General features: G+C 44.8%; 1 protein-coding gene across 1 annotated transcript; it reads right to left on the bottom strand.

Annotated features, from left to right (window-relative positions):
• Window positions 1-11740: 11740 nt before the first annotated feature.
• LOC124043315 (cyclin-dependent kinase 5 activator 1-like) lies at window positions 11741-14353 on the bottom strand. The gene is made up of 2 exons (XM_046361799.1): window positions 13882-14353; window positions 11741-13255 (listed from the first exon to the last, which is right to left on the bottom strand). Exon 2 carries the CDS (start codon window positions 13031-13033, stop codon window positions 12044-12046), a length of 990 nt encoding a protein of 329 aa, XP_046217755.1. The 5' UTR covers window positions 13034-13255; window positions 13882-14353; the 3' UTR covers window positions 11741-12043.
• Window positions 14354-16143: the final 1790 nt, after the last annotated feature.

Here is a 16143-nt window from a genome sequence, read left to right as displayed (position 1 = left end):
TTGGACCATATAGATTAATGAGACAAATCTCTTTTCGTCCACTTTCATATTAAAAAGATCCACCTTCCTTGAGAATCATTCCTGACTATTTGCACATTCAGATCAACATTTTTGTTAATTAATATCATCACATCTTTTGAGTTCCTTTGTCCATGACAGAAAACTATTTCACCACCCCATTCCCTTTTCCACTCAACTTCATCTAAGGATGTAGAGTGAGTTTCCTGTAAACAGTATATGTTATATTCCTTTTCTTTCAGCCATCTAAAGACTGATCTTCTTTTTGTATAATCTGTTAAACCGTTACAATTATAACTGGCTATACTTATATAACTAGATACTATTCTCAGTCTAAATTGACCATAATTAGTGCTTGTAAAGTTGCTGCCATCGGAGATATTATGAAGGTCACAATTAGAGCTTTCAAATGTCTGATATTTAGAATTCAAGAAATAGGTTCTAGCAATATGTGTTTTATTCCCTTACCTGTTTGCCTGTGAGCCAATGCCACAGATGTCAGAAAAATTGATACAAGATATTATGTGTGTAGTAAATCTGAGTACGTTGATGTGTATGATATTGGATGTGATTTAGTGAGAGTGTGTACGATGTCTAAATAAGAGTAAGACTACAATGTATCCTGTCCAAATAAATAGTAACTCCGCCAATTTGCATGGTTGAGTGTCTATGTGTGTAACATGAAGTGCTTATAGCCTTAATATTCATGATGATAATTGTAATCCATATCATATCAACATAATAGTTGCATCATAATTACCTTTAAGGTCATTGAAAAACACATCCCAGTTTTCCACAGCAATTGACGTTTCACATGATCATGAAAGCGACCTTACATTACTCTAGAGATGGCTTCACTACAGTACAATAGGTTATTATTCCCCAATGACCCTACTCTGATATTGTTGCTTGTTATAAACATATATAAACTTGTAGACAAATACATAATAAAGATAGACAAACAAGAAACATATTAAATTATAAAACAGTTCTCGACAATAGAGAGAGTGAGAGAAGAGAAAAGAAAAGAGAGAAGGGGAGAGTGAGAGAAGAGAGCGAGATCAGGTGTGTGTGAGTATGTATAAGTCCGTATGTGTAAGGGAGCATGTAATTGAGTACTTGTGTGTTTATATCCACTTCATAGTGTTCAGATATTTTTACAGTTCCCATATTTTCTTTTTTTCGTAACCTGAAGTTCCTGTAGAATTTAGTACAGCCATTGTGTTATGGAGCTGTCTCGGAATAGTTGTCCATCTATAAAGAGTTTGTCCACAATGAGAAAGGCACGTTTACCCTTCTCCCTCTGTTGCCTTTGTACCGGATACGGTCTCTTACGGTTAGTTTATCTCCCTTGGAAATTGGTCATTGAGACCGAATTTGGTCCCTTTAAGCTCCCCTCCCCTGCTTTTGATCAGCTCCTTTTGTTGGTAGTGTTCAAATTTTGCGATGATCGGTCAGGACCCTTGGTCTTGTCGCTCCGAGCTCCAAGTCTGTGTACTCGGTGGAAAGCCACCTTGTTTACCGTCTCTATAGGAAGTTTCAAGGCAGATTGTATGAATTCTCTGATGGCGCCCTCTGGATTATTGGATGCGTCCTCAGGAATCCCAGATAAAAATAGATTTTCACGCATGCTACGACTTTGTATGTCTAGTAGCGTCTCCTTCTGCACCCTGTTTTCCCTGAGTAGACAATCCATGTTGGAATCGTGGATTTTTACCTTGGCTGTGGGTGCCTTGTTCTCTCCTTGGAGCGTGTGAATTTAACTCTGGTTAAACTCCAAACTCCCCTCAGCCCTGCTACCTCCTCACACAACCTTTCCAGTGTTGCATGGATTCCAGCAATCGTCCGTGTCTGTAGATGAGTCTGTTTTTCTTTTTTTGTCGGTTTAAAGTTGTTTTGTGAGGTAGTCGGATCTTTCCACGATGTACTATGTTGTTCCTCCATAGCGTAAAGCTGTTGGTACTCGTCGATTTCCCTTATGATCTCCTTAGTATCCAGGTTGGCTCTTTACTGCATACCCTGATGAAGACAGCTTGGCTGTCGAAACGTTGGTAATTACATTTTTCCATCTGAGCTCCTAGAGTGTGCGGCTCTCTTTTATTTTCAAGTTTTCTACTCTGCTAGCCAGCACCTCGTCTTAATAGGTGTGCGTTTATTTTTCTTCTAGATGGCTCTTTACTGCAACCAGTTGTTTTACGAAAAGATAACAAATCTCAGTTCTGCTGTACTTTGTGTTCATTGTATGCGTCCTAAATGGAACCCCATTCCCTAGTTAGTGCACTACTATTGGCCAGGGCCCATGTGTCTTCTGGTGTTCCCTTGGGCTCTTCTGGACTGGTGTTGCCCCTGGCACTGACCTAGGCTCGATGCCTTTTGGGTGCAACATGGCTCTGGAACTTGGTACAGCTACTACCTCACCAACCATCTGTTCTCCCAGTTGGAGGCTGCCAGGCCAGCAGGTGGCCTCTTTTCAAGGTCCCAACTGTACAATGATCTATTTAAACCAATGTTCTGTAGAAAGAAACTGACACCATATTGATGCTTTAAGTATGAACTGTACTGTGATCTACAAACCAATGCATTGTAGAAACTGACCCAATATTTATGTTTTTAGTTAGAGACTCTCCATAGTAGAATTAGACTATTTCCTTAATTCTGACTATATGGTTTGAGTTAGACTTGGACATGATCTTCCTAGAGTAAATATGATATTAATTCAAGCTATTTAGACGTATGGTATATTCTATTATGCATTATTATTTATTAAGATGAGAGCAATTTAGGTTGGCTTTAATCATTCTAAATGAACAAAGCTACTCTTTAAAGTGCGGTGTAACCTATGTGGATTATTATATACCAGTCAAAAATATCAATTACCAATGGTAATCACTTCTGGTAAGGCAGAGCACAGCCTGTGGTTGAGTCTCAAATGGCACCCTAATTCCCTTAAAAGTGCACTACTTGTGATCAGAACCGTAAGGGCCCTGGTCAAAGTAGTTCAATATAAAGGCAATAGGTTGGTATTTGGGACACACGCTTCTATGAAATGCTGCTACACTCTTAGAAAAAAACGGTTTCAAAGGGTTCTTCGGCTGTCCCCATAGGGAACTATAGCAGAGGACCGATAAAAGACTGAGAGCAGCAGTAGAGGCTCTCACAGAGGCACAAAGGACCACAACACTGGGAAGGAGGGAAATAGGAGAGAGAGATGGGAGAGAGGGAGGGAGGGAAGGAGTGATGGCGGGAAGAGGGAGGGAGAGATGGGAGGAAGCGAGTGAGCAGGGTGATTTGTGTCTTCGACAGACGAGGGAGAGGGCCGGACCAACAGTCCAGATCAGCCATCTGCATCCACTCCTTTTGACCCCCCTCTCTTCTCCATCTTGTTCTATCCCTCCCTCCATCCCTCCATCCTTGTGTCCTGGGCTGGCTTCGGTAACCTCTGTGCCCCCAGTGACCAAGTGCAGGGTCCCTGGACACGGTCACTAACCCGGCCCCATCCCTAATACCATATGGCTTCACCCTGCTCTAAGCATTGTGCCCAGATCATGAATGGCCATTTAAAATGAATTGTCAAATACAATACTCTACCAAAATAAGTAAACTGCCTTCACTGCCAAAAAGTTATTTTCATTTAGTTGTATGAACGTTATAGGAGGATGTAATGTCTATTCAAAATGAAACAAAATGAAACACCCTAAATCCTCTAGTTACTAGTTTCATTGTTGTGTTTTTATTTTACTCAGCATTGCCCACTACGCTGTTCCTGTCAATCTGCAGGAGAGAGAGAGAGAGAGTGTGTGTCCGTGTCATGGATAATGTGCTTTACTGTGTTGTTTTAAAGCATATCTATGTGTTTGCTTTGGTGCAGGGATTCTAATTGTTTATGCACAGACTTAAGCTAACCAGCAAGAAGACAACAAGGGCACATCAGTGTTTGTATCCAGTCCCTCAACAGGGGTACTCTGTATCACCATAATATATAGTGACAGGCAGCCAGAGGTGGCCTGAGGTAGACCCACTGTCCAGTGCTTGCTAGCTGGTACTCAAACTACACATACAACCTGTTGTGCTCTCTACATCTCCCTCTCATAAACACACACATGCACACACACACATCCTGCGAACAGCCAGGCTAGTACATAACACAGCATGCTGCAACAGCCAGGCTAGTACAAGCAGCCAGGCTAGTGCAAGCAGCAGGCTAGTGCAAGCAGCCAGGCAAGCAGCCAGGCTAGTGCATAACACAGCATGCTGCAACAGCCAGGCTAGTACAAGCAGCCAGGCTAGTGCATAACACAGCATGCTGCAACAGCCAGGCTAGTACAAGCAGCCAGGCTAGTGCAAGCAGCCAGGCTAGTGCAAGCAGCCAGGCTAGTGCAAGCAGCCAGGCTAGTGCATAACACAGCATGCTGCAACAGCCAGGCTAGTACAAGCAGCCAGGCTAGTGCATAACACAGCATGCTGCAACAGCCAGGCTAGTACAAGCAGCCAGGCTAGTGCAAACAGTCAGGCTAGTACAAACAGCCAGGCTAGTACATAACACAGCATGCTGCAACAGCCAGGCTAGTGCATAACACAGCATGCTGCAGACACATCCTGACCAAGGCTGCGACTCAATCAAAGGTGCATTGTAGAGAAGGTCATTTCTGCTTGAACCAACATCTACAGGGTTTACCATGATGGCTTGTGGTAGTGCGAGAACTCTCCTCTGGTTGAATCCCGGGGTTGCTGTTTTCTTAGATACATAGACCCAGCATGCCACCCACACCCACCTGTGAGCTGAGAGACCAGTCCCTCCTGTGGATCACACCAGTGGGAAATTGATTGACTACAGAGACATGCTCCAATAGAGAGCACAGAACAGCCCACTAACTAAAACCCAATGTGCTATCTGCACAGCCAGGCTATTGTGGGTGACATACATTATGCTGTTTTACAGTCGGCCAGCCAGGTGCTGCGTTGCTGGGCCCAGACAGGCAGAGTATACCATATGCAATGGGAGAATACAATGGTAGCTTGTGGGCCTTGCAAATACCGGAGGAGGGTGTGTGTGTGCATGGATAGATGGTGTGAGTGAGTGTGTGTGTGTGTGTGTGAGTGAGTGAGTGAGTGAGTGAGTGTGTGAGTGAGTGTGTGTGACAGAGAGAGAGAGAGCATACAATATAAAGCTCTTAAGCCATCACCCAAATAACGTTAACACCACAGGAGAGGAATTTCACCTCAATACTTTATTGAATAATAATAGTAATAATCATCAACATCGTAATGAAAAAAGGAAACAAAATTGCATTTTAACATGAAAAACAAAGTCACATTGTTTTCATCTTCAAGTGTTCCCCAACAACAATATTAGACACATCAAGTTGCATACAGATGTAGGATCTTCATTTGAGCCAGTTTGCTACAACAGGAAAATAATCCTGCAGCAACAGGAAATGTGGATTATAATGTGGATTATAATTAATGGACATTTTTGTAAGGGTTGTTACATTTTTCAAAACGGAAGAAATTAAGTCTGAAATTTCAAAGTGTAAATTACAAACTTCAGAAGCCTTTTTAAACCTCAAATACACTACAAGTTTTAAATGTCCTGCATGGCGGTTCAGTCCCCACACTAGGGTGATCAAAGTAAGATCCTACATCTGTACACACATATGAGGTGGCTTTATAAAAGTAACTCTGGTCTCTCCATTTCAACTGAGTTTTATCACAATGACATTGTCAGTCAGTGCCAGGTAACCATGGAAACCTGGGGTAAGGGTTGAGTTGGCAGCAACGGTGAGAGGAGACTGAAGTGTACAGGTCTTATGAGAGGGTTGGCAACAGGTAAGTGTCTAACTCAAAGCACTGATCATTCAGGCAGTTCTTTATTGATGTTTTGTTCAGTATTTTGTTTAAGTATTTTCCTTTCATATAAATAGGAGTGCTATGTAGCCTTGAAAACAAGCAGAGGCCTCAGTTATATGCAGTGCTGTGGGGTAAGACATAGCTACAATGAGGGTAAGGACCGGGAGGTGCTTGTGTGGGGACGCCGGTCTGTGATCTGATCACTACAATGTCTTCCATTGTGCATCAATTCACCGTCTGTTGTCGCATTGATGAGGCCTCGCCATTGATTCCATTGATTATGCATTTGCTATACACACAGCAGCCATTACAAAATTATGTTGATGTTTTCATGAAAATCAATCATCCGCCCATTTCACAACATCCTTAGAGGATGTGAGACAAGCACAAACTGAAACACTTCCTTCTAACAGAAAGCTAGGGGTGTGTTCCAAATATTACTCTATTCCCTATATAGTCTATAGGGCACTGGTTAAAAGTACTGCACTATATAGGGAATAGGGTACCGTTTGGGATGCGACCCTACGTACCCAGCCTCCTGACCCACCACCCATCCCAATGATGCCAATTATACAACCAGATCTACCATGTCTGAACAGTGTTGTGTCAAAAGCTGTGTCTGAAATCGCAGTGTTGACATCTTTGAACACTAAGACATAGTTTCTCCCATTTCTCCACCGCTATGTTATCATTGTTTACGTGATTTCACATTCTTCGAGATGTTAAAGACAAAGGTTCATCAAAATAAAATGAGAATACAGGTACTGTAGATTCTCTATCTCTGTCATTCAATAACATAACATCCACAATGACAATAACACTTCAAATGTGCAGTTATAATCATAACAGTCATCATGACTTGAATTACCCCTTGAATTACATACTAATACTGTTTGACACCAGATCTTCTCCCACGACTAGGGATGATCTGATTCCATTTTAAGTTAAGGAAATAACATTTAATTCAAAACACATTTACGGCATTAAAGCAAAAGCTAATCAAAACAAAAAAGCAAACGTAAAACAAAAGTAAAAATGCTAGTCTATCTGGCATGCTCACCACCACAGTAACAAGATAGGACCTATTGTTTGGTTTTTCCTGTCGTCACTTTATTTTGTCACACAGCAACATATTTAAGCTGCACAATTCTCTACTTCTTTTAAAGGGATATTTCAAACCAATATGTCATTTTGTAATTGTAACTATCCCTTTATGTCTGCACTGAGACTGTTATAGGTGTGCCATCGAAATTCTACTCCAACACAGCAGAAAAACACACTGAGAAAACAAGTTCACCAGAACTCACAGAGCAATGGTGACTTAAACAGCCTACGCCTGATATTCCCGCCAAACCACAGTCTCCCACTATGCCAAACTAGGGCCTGAGATCCATTTGAAATATCCTGGATGGTTGAGGTGCAATAGTCTTTGCTTGAGTCCTACCCATGTAGTTCATAGAATAGGATCCAACAGTCTTTCGTTTTATTCCTGGTTGACTCTCCATATTTAGTCCATTTTGTAGTGAAGGCGAATCTCTTGACCAATGGGGTTGCAAAGAATATCCTGTCGGCCAATCAGTAGTTTTATCCAACAGTCAAACCGAGTTCCAGGGTTCTGCTGAGGTGTTTGATTGGACAGGTAGAGTCACAGTTCCTGTTGAGTAGCATATGATTGGTTGGAAACAGAGAAACAGGTAAGGTATAGGCATACGATTGGATAAACAGGGATCCAGCTCAAGGTTTTGTTTGGGTGGGTGGAGGTAAAGAGATAAAGGGGTAATCTGCTTAAGTTGAAGGTGAGGGTGGACTCAAGGTTGATGGATGTCACATTACAATAACATTCTAATAATAAATATACCATCTGCAGGGCCTGTGTCTCTCTCTATATCTCCATGGACTACATGTACTTTACAGTAAGAAATACTCTTGTTCACATGGACTACAGCGTAGTCCCATAGCTGTAACCTGTATGGGCCACATCTTAACTTGAGGTCCATAAACATAACTGAAATCTTCATGCCTATCTCCCACTGACATCAATTGAGTGATGATTTCCAACAAAACTGCCAGTTACATGTAGCGTGTACACGTTTTAACGTTATGATGCCTAAAAGGTCACACACATAGACATGCAACATTTTACGATTTCCCTGAAAGATGCAATAGTATAACATAAGAGGAGAACAGGACTTGACTAGGAGACTCCTGGTGTAAGCAAAATCCTCCCAATAATATGACCCACGTGCAATCGCTATCACCCCTATAGACAGGATAGCATACAACACACGGCATAGATAGAGGCCATGGAGCCCCATTACTAAGGCTGTGTCTGTGTCTGACTGTTGGCCAACAAACACCACCATTCTATCTGCTCCTCTCTCCACAATGTGGTGGAACATCCAATCAAATGGCAACAGGAGGGGGAACAACAGCCGAGTGTGTGGAAAGCGAGATGGGGATAAGGGAGAGGAGGAGAAAGGAGGAGCGGGTAAGAGGAGGGGGATAGGGTTCATTGCTGTCAACACACTAGAGGCCTTGAGTGCTGGACAGTGGCCAGTGTCGTACTGAATGCACAACAACGTCCACAACAATAGGAGTGACCGGCTGTCTTCCAAGATGGCCGTCGACCAAGGTTCCTGAAACAGAGACGGTGGTCCCCAGCAATGAGACATCCTTGCCAACCTCGCCCAGCTCTATAGTCTCCCACTTCTTATATAGAAATACAAGGCCTCTGGGCAGGCAGGCAGGAACCGCTGGACTGGACTGCCTCCAACACCAATAAGCCTCGGTCTGAGCGGAAGGAGTGAACATGAGGTTTGTCCATTGGTCTTGGGGGACCTCCAAGTTGTTATAAGGAGTGTGTCATGACTTGGAAGGCTGAGCGGAGGGCCAACGCAGAGGGAAGGATGGAAGTGGCAGGACCAAATCTCATCAGATTTGGAACCTTTTGGCATTTACTTATTCCCCCTTGCTCTATTTGATTGGATGGGAGGATTAATCGTGGCTTACCACGGTGTGTGTGTCTGCTTGAGTGTGTGTGTACGTACTGTATGCACGTGTCAAGGTGCGGATCTAGCGTGAGGTTTGTCAGTCAGAGAGTGGAGTGTAAATCCATGGATAGGCGTGTGTGGGGGGTATTTCAGTACAGTATGCTCAGCCCACATAACATGAGTGTGTAAATGCATTTTGCCTGGCATGGGGGAGGGGGAGGGGACGGTTAGGGTGGCACAGCACAGTACTGCCATATACTGTTCCTGAATGTGCCACCCACCACCCATCTGGGCGAAAGAGGAGCATTGAGCGCCAAGGTTCCAGACCCTGAAACATGTCTTCTAGGTCTAGGACAGTAGACCAGTTGCCTTGGTTCAACAAACCCATAGCAACCCATTGCAACCTAGAGCACTCTCATCCAGAATCAGAGTGAAGAGAGACAGAGAGGCTGTTATGTTGCTTTAGCATCAACAGAAATACAATTGGTTTGGCAGCAAGACCTGTCTGCATAGAAGGCGATAGAAGAACGTCCTCACCCTCTCATACCGGGAGTAACTATCTTTGTGATCCTACTGTATGGGTGCATCCCAAAATAGCACCCTATTCTCTACATAGTGCACTAATTTTGACGAGGGGCCTATGGGTCTTATGAGCGCTATGGGCCATTTGGGACAATTCCCATGTCTCACCTTAGGTGTGTTTCTACATTCTACACACCTCGTTTTCATATTGTAGCTATTGTAGTTTTGCTCATTAGCAGGCTAACAGTCTGCCATGGCCAGAAGGGAATGAGACGATCCAAAGCCTCTCTCGCTCTCTGTTCATATTTCAAATCAGATTTTTTTAATGCCTTGGCAACCATGATAAATATATTTTTATGAGCACAGCTTGCACACAGAAAAAATCCCACCCCCTGGCCCTGAGGTACATCTGTGGTCTATTCCTGACAGACACAAACACACATTAGAGCACATGTGACTTAGATCAAAAACGTGTGAACCAGAAATTCCAAGGTTTCATTAAAAACATTTTATAAAGAGGAGAACAACAAGGCCTATGGGTCCTGGTCAAAAGTAGTGCACTATAAACAGAATAAGGAGCCATTTGTGACACAGATGTAATCCCTAGAATGAGACAGCGAGGCTAACAACAATAACAGCAGCATTTAACCACAACTACACACATCTTGCCATTCCAGGCCAGCCTTGCACTGGGACTAAGGACCACCTTCAGCTACCTCTTTTACAGGGCACGTGAGACTCATATCTACACCCCTCCTCTCTCCCTCTCATACATTGTTTCAGGGGACTCTGGCGCAGGAGACTAGGTATTTAAGTGTGTGTGTGTGTGTGTGTGTGTGTGTGTGTGTGTGTGTGTGTGTGTGTGTGTGTGTGTGTGTGTGTGTGTGTGTGTGTGTGTGTGTGTGTGTGTGTGTGTGTGTGTGTGTGTGTGTGTGTGTGTGTGTGTGTGTGTGTGTGTGTGTGTGTGTGTGTGACTAAATTCCAGGCAAGCCTGGATTAGCCAGTGACTGAACCTCTAGTCCTGTAGAGTAGCCTAGAGGGGGACAGAGGTGGATGGAGGGTATGGGGCCAGAGTAAGACTGGAGGAGTGGTGGAGGAGGAGGTGGGGGGTGTAGTCTCATTAATGCCACAGTAGCAGCGGCCGGGTGCCCTGATGACAGGCACAGCCAGGGAACAAAGGACTGATGGGGTAAACAGCTGATGAACCTCGCTATCTGCCAATAACATACCCACATACACAAAAGCACACACACACATGCAAAAGAAGGTCGTATTTTGCTTCCACCAGGAGACCCTTAGATTAAATGATAGCTGGAGAGAGACACACAAACGGCCCTGCACCCTACAGATGTTTTTTACGCTCTGTCCTAAATGGCACCATAGTCCTTATATAGTGCAATACTTTTGACCAGGGTCCAAAGGACTCTGGTCTAAAGTAGTGTATTATTTCAGAAATAGGGTGCCATTTGGAACGTAAACTGAGTGAATGGTCTTAATGGGTTGGTAGCTGTTCTAGCTTTTCCCTCAGGTCAGATGACCCTCTGTTCAAAAAAGAATCCTGCAAAACACTGTTTGTTTTGTTTTACTGATGACCAAGCACACGACAGACAGAATCAAGTGGACCTAGATGACATGGGACCGAGATAATATGGGACCTTGGCAACATGGGACCTAGATAACATGGGACCTAGATAAGGAATTTAGTACACTACCATAATACATGCCTGTAGGTCCTTTTGTAACGTCCTGTTATGTCTTCAGTTAGGTCTGTTGACTTAGCGCAAAGTAATTTATAGGTAATGATGTCCATGATCTTCTAGGTAAAAATGTTGTTATTGAAATGCCATTCCCTTGGGTTGCTTATGACCCAACCAATCACTGTTTAGAACGTCTGACCCGGCTCTGTATGTGGTTGTAATAGTGAATGCCTTTTTTTCTGACAAAAAAACTGTTCCATGCAAACGGATGTTGCTATCACATTCAGACAGGGATTATTGGCTGTGGTAGAGGTGGGAGAGGGGAGGAGAGAGAGTAGAGGGAGGAAAACAAGGAGAGGGGAGAGGAGAGAGGAGAGAGAGGAGAGTGAGGAGAGGGGAGAGAGCATAGGGAAGATGGAAGAGGAGAGAGGGCAAAGGAGAGAGGAGAAAGGAGAGGGGGAGAGGGGGAGAGGGGAGAGAGGATAGAGAGGAGAGGGGAGAAGTGAGGGAAGAGACTGGAGAGAGGAGGGAGGAGATAGAGGAAATGGGAGGGAGGAGATAGAGGAAATGGGAGGGAGGAGATAGGGGAGAAAGGGGAGAGGGAAGGGAGGAGAGTGGGGAGCGGGAAGGGAGGAGAGTTGGGAGAGACTGGAGGGGGGAACAGCTGAGATGACTGTTTCTGTTCCCCCTGCTCACTGAGACACGAGGTGAGAATGGGGTCACGAAGGACAGGTGGACCAAATGGTTCCACCATTCAAGTAAAATCAGGTGAGTATTACATAACACAAAAGGGCTTGTGCTAACAACATAAGCACTCAACCCTATTGATGACACATGCAAATCTCTGATCTAGTCTTAGGGGGACAAGTTTCCCCATTGTCTTAATTGTGGATGGCTCACTGATGGTTAATGGCAGGGTCTCGGGATGTACCATTAGACGGGGGGGGTTGTACCCCACTACCCCTCCTCTCACCGGTCCAGCACGCGGCTGTAGTCCTGTGGGCTGCAGCCCCCTTCACTCTTCAGCTCAGCAAACACCTGGGTGAAGAAGTGCGGGTCGGCGTTGATACGCAACATCTTGGCGCTGGTGGCGTCGATGATGGCTAGGCAGCGGTCCCAGAAGGCCTCCTTGCCAGCCTCCACCAGAAAAGGTTTCAGTGGGTAGGATATCTCATTGCCCATGTAGGAATAGGACAGGTAGAGACAGGTGAGTAGTGTGGCCTGAAGCTCGTGCTCTGACGCCACCAGGTCTCCATCCACCACATCACGACACAGCATGTAGACAAACACCACATTGGCCGGAGTCACGAAGGCCTGATCCTGCCAGCCCTGGAGGAGCAGAGAGCGGTCCACCGCCCGCAGCCACAGCACCGGGTCCACAGGGGAGAGGTGCTTCAGCCGGTAGCAGCGGCCACACAGGAACTCACCCAGGCACCGGAGAAGTTCACTGGTGGACGCCTGGACAATGACGCGCTTGGGGGATGTGGCAGCCGTTGCTTGGTGGGGCACCTTCTTGACAGAGGACAGCTGCTGGGGCTTCATGCCCATGCCATAGCTGTAGTGCCCCTGGCCGAAGCCTATCCCCAGACCCAGTCCCGTTGGCCCGTCGTAGCTTGAGAGGTTGGCACACGACAGAGACTTCTTGACATTCTCGCGGTTGAGGTGCAACACCGGATCCTTCTGGTAGATGTTGTTGTTGTTGTTGAGAGGGTCTCCAAGTGACCCCGGACCCCCAGGACATTTCTTAGAGCCCCCTCGTTTCTTGGTGGAGGCGACAAGGCGTTTCCAGGTGAGGGCTGGGAGAAAGATTGACTGTCCCCGTTTCAGGCCACTGGCGCGGTCTTTCTGAGTGTTGAGCGATCGGCTGCTCAGGCTCGGGTAGTGGTTGAGTGAGCCAGGCCGCGTGTCATAGTAGCTGTTCTTCCTGAATGCAGGGGAAAGGGATAGTACTGTGCCCATTGTGATTCAGTGCTGTAAAGAATATTACACTGGCTTTGAATTTGGACAGGGGCGAGGTGGAGGCACAGTTCTCTCCTGTTTTAGCTATTACAATTCAGGCAGTGAATACTGGACGGAGAAGCGATATGAAGAGATGACTGAGGAAGACATTTATAAAGCTTAGTTGTTACTTTTCAGTTGATGCTGACACTATTCAAATGCCCATGAAGACACATCCAGTATCTGCAACACATAAGAACAGGCAAACGTATGATTTTGAGAATAAACAAGGTAATAATTTAACATTTAAAATAATACATTTGTAATAACGTTTAATAAAATCCCGTCAAGCAGCGACGCTACATTATTCCCACATGCATATCAAGACAAAGCTCTGGTCCAGGACGTTAGTGCGTGTTCTTCTACTAACATCTACGACCGCGAACTAACGCCCTGGACCAGAGCTAGTACAGACAATTAATTCCCTAGCCTAGTGAGGACTGTTCCTCATGCGCCTGTCTCTTTAGTCACTAGACTGACTCAGACAGCCTGTACATGCAGCAATAATTGTCTAATCAATGCAACATATTGTAACCTAGGCTACTGCAGTGGGATAAATCAATAACTATTTTTTTTCTCACAAAACACAATGATATTCTAGGACAGGTTACAACAACATGTCACAGTGCGCACTATAACAAGAGCATAAATCCGCAAACCCCCAACCTCAGACAATAACATCACACAATGAATGAATCCCCACAAACACAGAAAATAATTAACAGGATAATGTAACATTTATAAAATACCTGCATGTAGCTACAAAGAGGTTGTATAATAATCAATATGAAGAGAGTAGAGGTGCTCACCAATTTATTATCGGATGTCCACTGTCGCCTATCCGTCGCATTCAGTGATTTACAGAACTGCACAACAAAGCGCAACAAATGAACTGCCTGTGTGAAAGTAGCCTACCATTGACAACAGTTCAGATACGAGTAGAAATGATCGATTCAGTTCAAGAAGCGCTTCTGAGCAATTTGTTATTGAGCGGAGAGCCGCGTAGAAGCCGTCTCGGCCAAGTCGGGTGCAGGTGTCCGGCGCCGCGTAATAGCTGCAGACAATAAATCCAAAAGGACGCTTCGTTATGAGAAAAAGTGAATCAATGATTATGTTATTCGCGTCTCCATCTCAGAGGGAGTGCTGTGCAAACTTTCACTCTGATATCGGACCTTACTGTCCTTTCGATTAATTCCATATTCGCAGCCATCCTCGCGATCAAATACGCAGTATTTATAGCCTACAGAACTTTATGTAAATACAAAGTCCTTCACCTTCAAAATCCAGACAGTTCTCTATGCGTCTCTGCCCATTCTGTTCAACTTGGAACGAGCGGAGGGACAGGGATAGCATACTATGCTTCTAGGCTACCCGGTGAAGAGGGACGGGGTACCGGGGAAGCGATTCTCCTTGTCAACCCTTCAAATCGGTCCCCGTAAACCACTGAGCGCACAGAGTTGAGCGAGGCGGATAATCAAATCGTTTACTGACTCCTCCTAGCAGGGGTGTGTGTACTGCTCAGCTGCCTGACGCGCGCACAAACACACTCACTGATGGCAATGTGTTGTTCGACACTACATTGCTAGATCACAAGACTATCCTTCTCGCATTCGAGTGATATTGTACATTTTTAGAAATGTGGCTGTAGATTAAGATATTTTGCTTGTTTTATCATGTGTTTGTTTGGAGTGGGATAACGGGTAAGTGGCTTCAGTGTGTCTCTCATAGTTTTCAAGCTAAGCTACCTGCAGGCATGGTCTACAATAGATATTATATGCCACGTACCAAGTAGGTGAAAGGGGTCTATAACATATAGTTACAGTATGGTGAAACTCTAGCACAAGGTTCCTAACTGGTGGCCAGTTTTTAAACTTTTCGCACCAAAGTACGTTAATCTCTAGGAGACAGAACTGAGCGGTATGGCGGCAGCGTGGTCCCATGGTGTTTATTCTAGCATGCTATTGCTTGTACAGATGAACGTGGTACCTTCAGGCATTTGGAAATTCCTCCCAAGGATGAACCAGATTTGTAGAGGTCTACAATTTCTTTTATCTGAGGTCTTGGCTGATTTCTTTTGATTTTCCCATGATGTCAAGCAAAGAGGCACTGATTTTGAAGGTAGGCCTTGAAATACATCCACAGGTGTATACATCCACAATTGACTCAAATTATTGCAATTAGCCTATCAGAAGGTTCTAAAGGCATGACATCATTTTCTGGTAATTTCCAAGCTGTTTAAAGGCACAGTCAACTTAGTGTATGTACACTTTTGACCCATTGGAATTGTGATCGTGAATTATAATTGAAATAATCTGTCTGTAAACAATTGTTGGAAAAATTACTTGTGTCATGCACAAAGTAGATGTCCTAACCAACTTGCCAAAACTATAGTTTGTTAACAAGAAATTTGTGGAGTGCTTGAAAAACGACATACATATAGTACAGTTAAAGTGACTATGCGTAGATAATAAACAGAGAGTAGAAGCAGTGTAAAAGGGGGTAGGGGTGCAATGCAAATAGTCTGGGTAGCCATTTGATTAGCTGTTCAGGAGTCTTATGGCTTCGGGGTAGAAGCTGTTTTGGACCTAGACTCGGCACACCGGTACCGCTTGCCATGCAGTAGCAGAGAGAACAGTCCATGACTAGGGTGGCTGGAGTCTTTGACACCGCCTGGTATGGAGGTCCTGGATGGCAGGAAGCTTGGCCCCAGTGATTTACTGGCCGGTACGCACTACCCTCTGTAGTGCTTTGCTGTCGGAGGCCGAGCAGTTGCCATACCAGGCAGTGATGCAACCAGTCAGGATGCTCTTGATGGTGCAGCTGTAGAACCTTTTGAGGATCTGAGGACACATAACAAACATTTTCAGTGTGCCCTCTTCACGATTTACTTGGTGTGTTTGGACCATGTTAGTTTGTTGGTGATGTATACACCAAGGAACTTGAAGCTCAATCTGCTCCACTACAGCCCCGTCAATGAGAATGGGGGCGTGCTCGGTCACCACACGGCCAGGTCTCTGACCTCCTCCCTATAGGCTGTCTCATATTTGTTTTGTGATCATGCCGACCACTGT

Source organism: Oncorhynchus gorbuscha, linkage group LG09, assembly GCF_021184085.1.
Source record: "Oncorhynchus gorbuscha isolate QuinsamMale2020 ecotype Even-year linkage group LG09, OgorEven_v1.0, whole genome shotgun sequence".
NCBI lineage: Eukaryota > Metazoa > Chordata > Actinopteri > Salmoniformes > Salmonidae > Oncorhynchus > Oncorhynchus gorbuscha.
Note: the sequence above shows the minus strand (reverse complement) of the source record. Positions and strands in the feature narration are given on the sequence as shown.

Excerpts from the sequence above, each read along its gene's own strand:
- LOC124043315 (XM_046361799.1), bottom strand. The coding sequence starts at position 13,033 with ATGGGCACAGTACTATCCCTTTCCCCTGCATTCAGGAAGAACAGCTAC.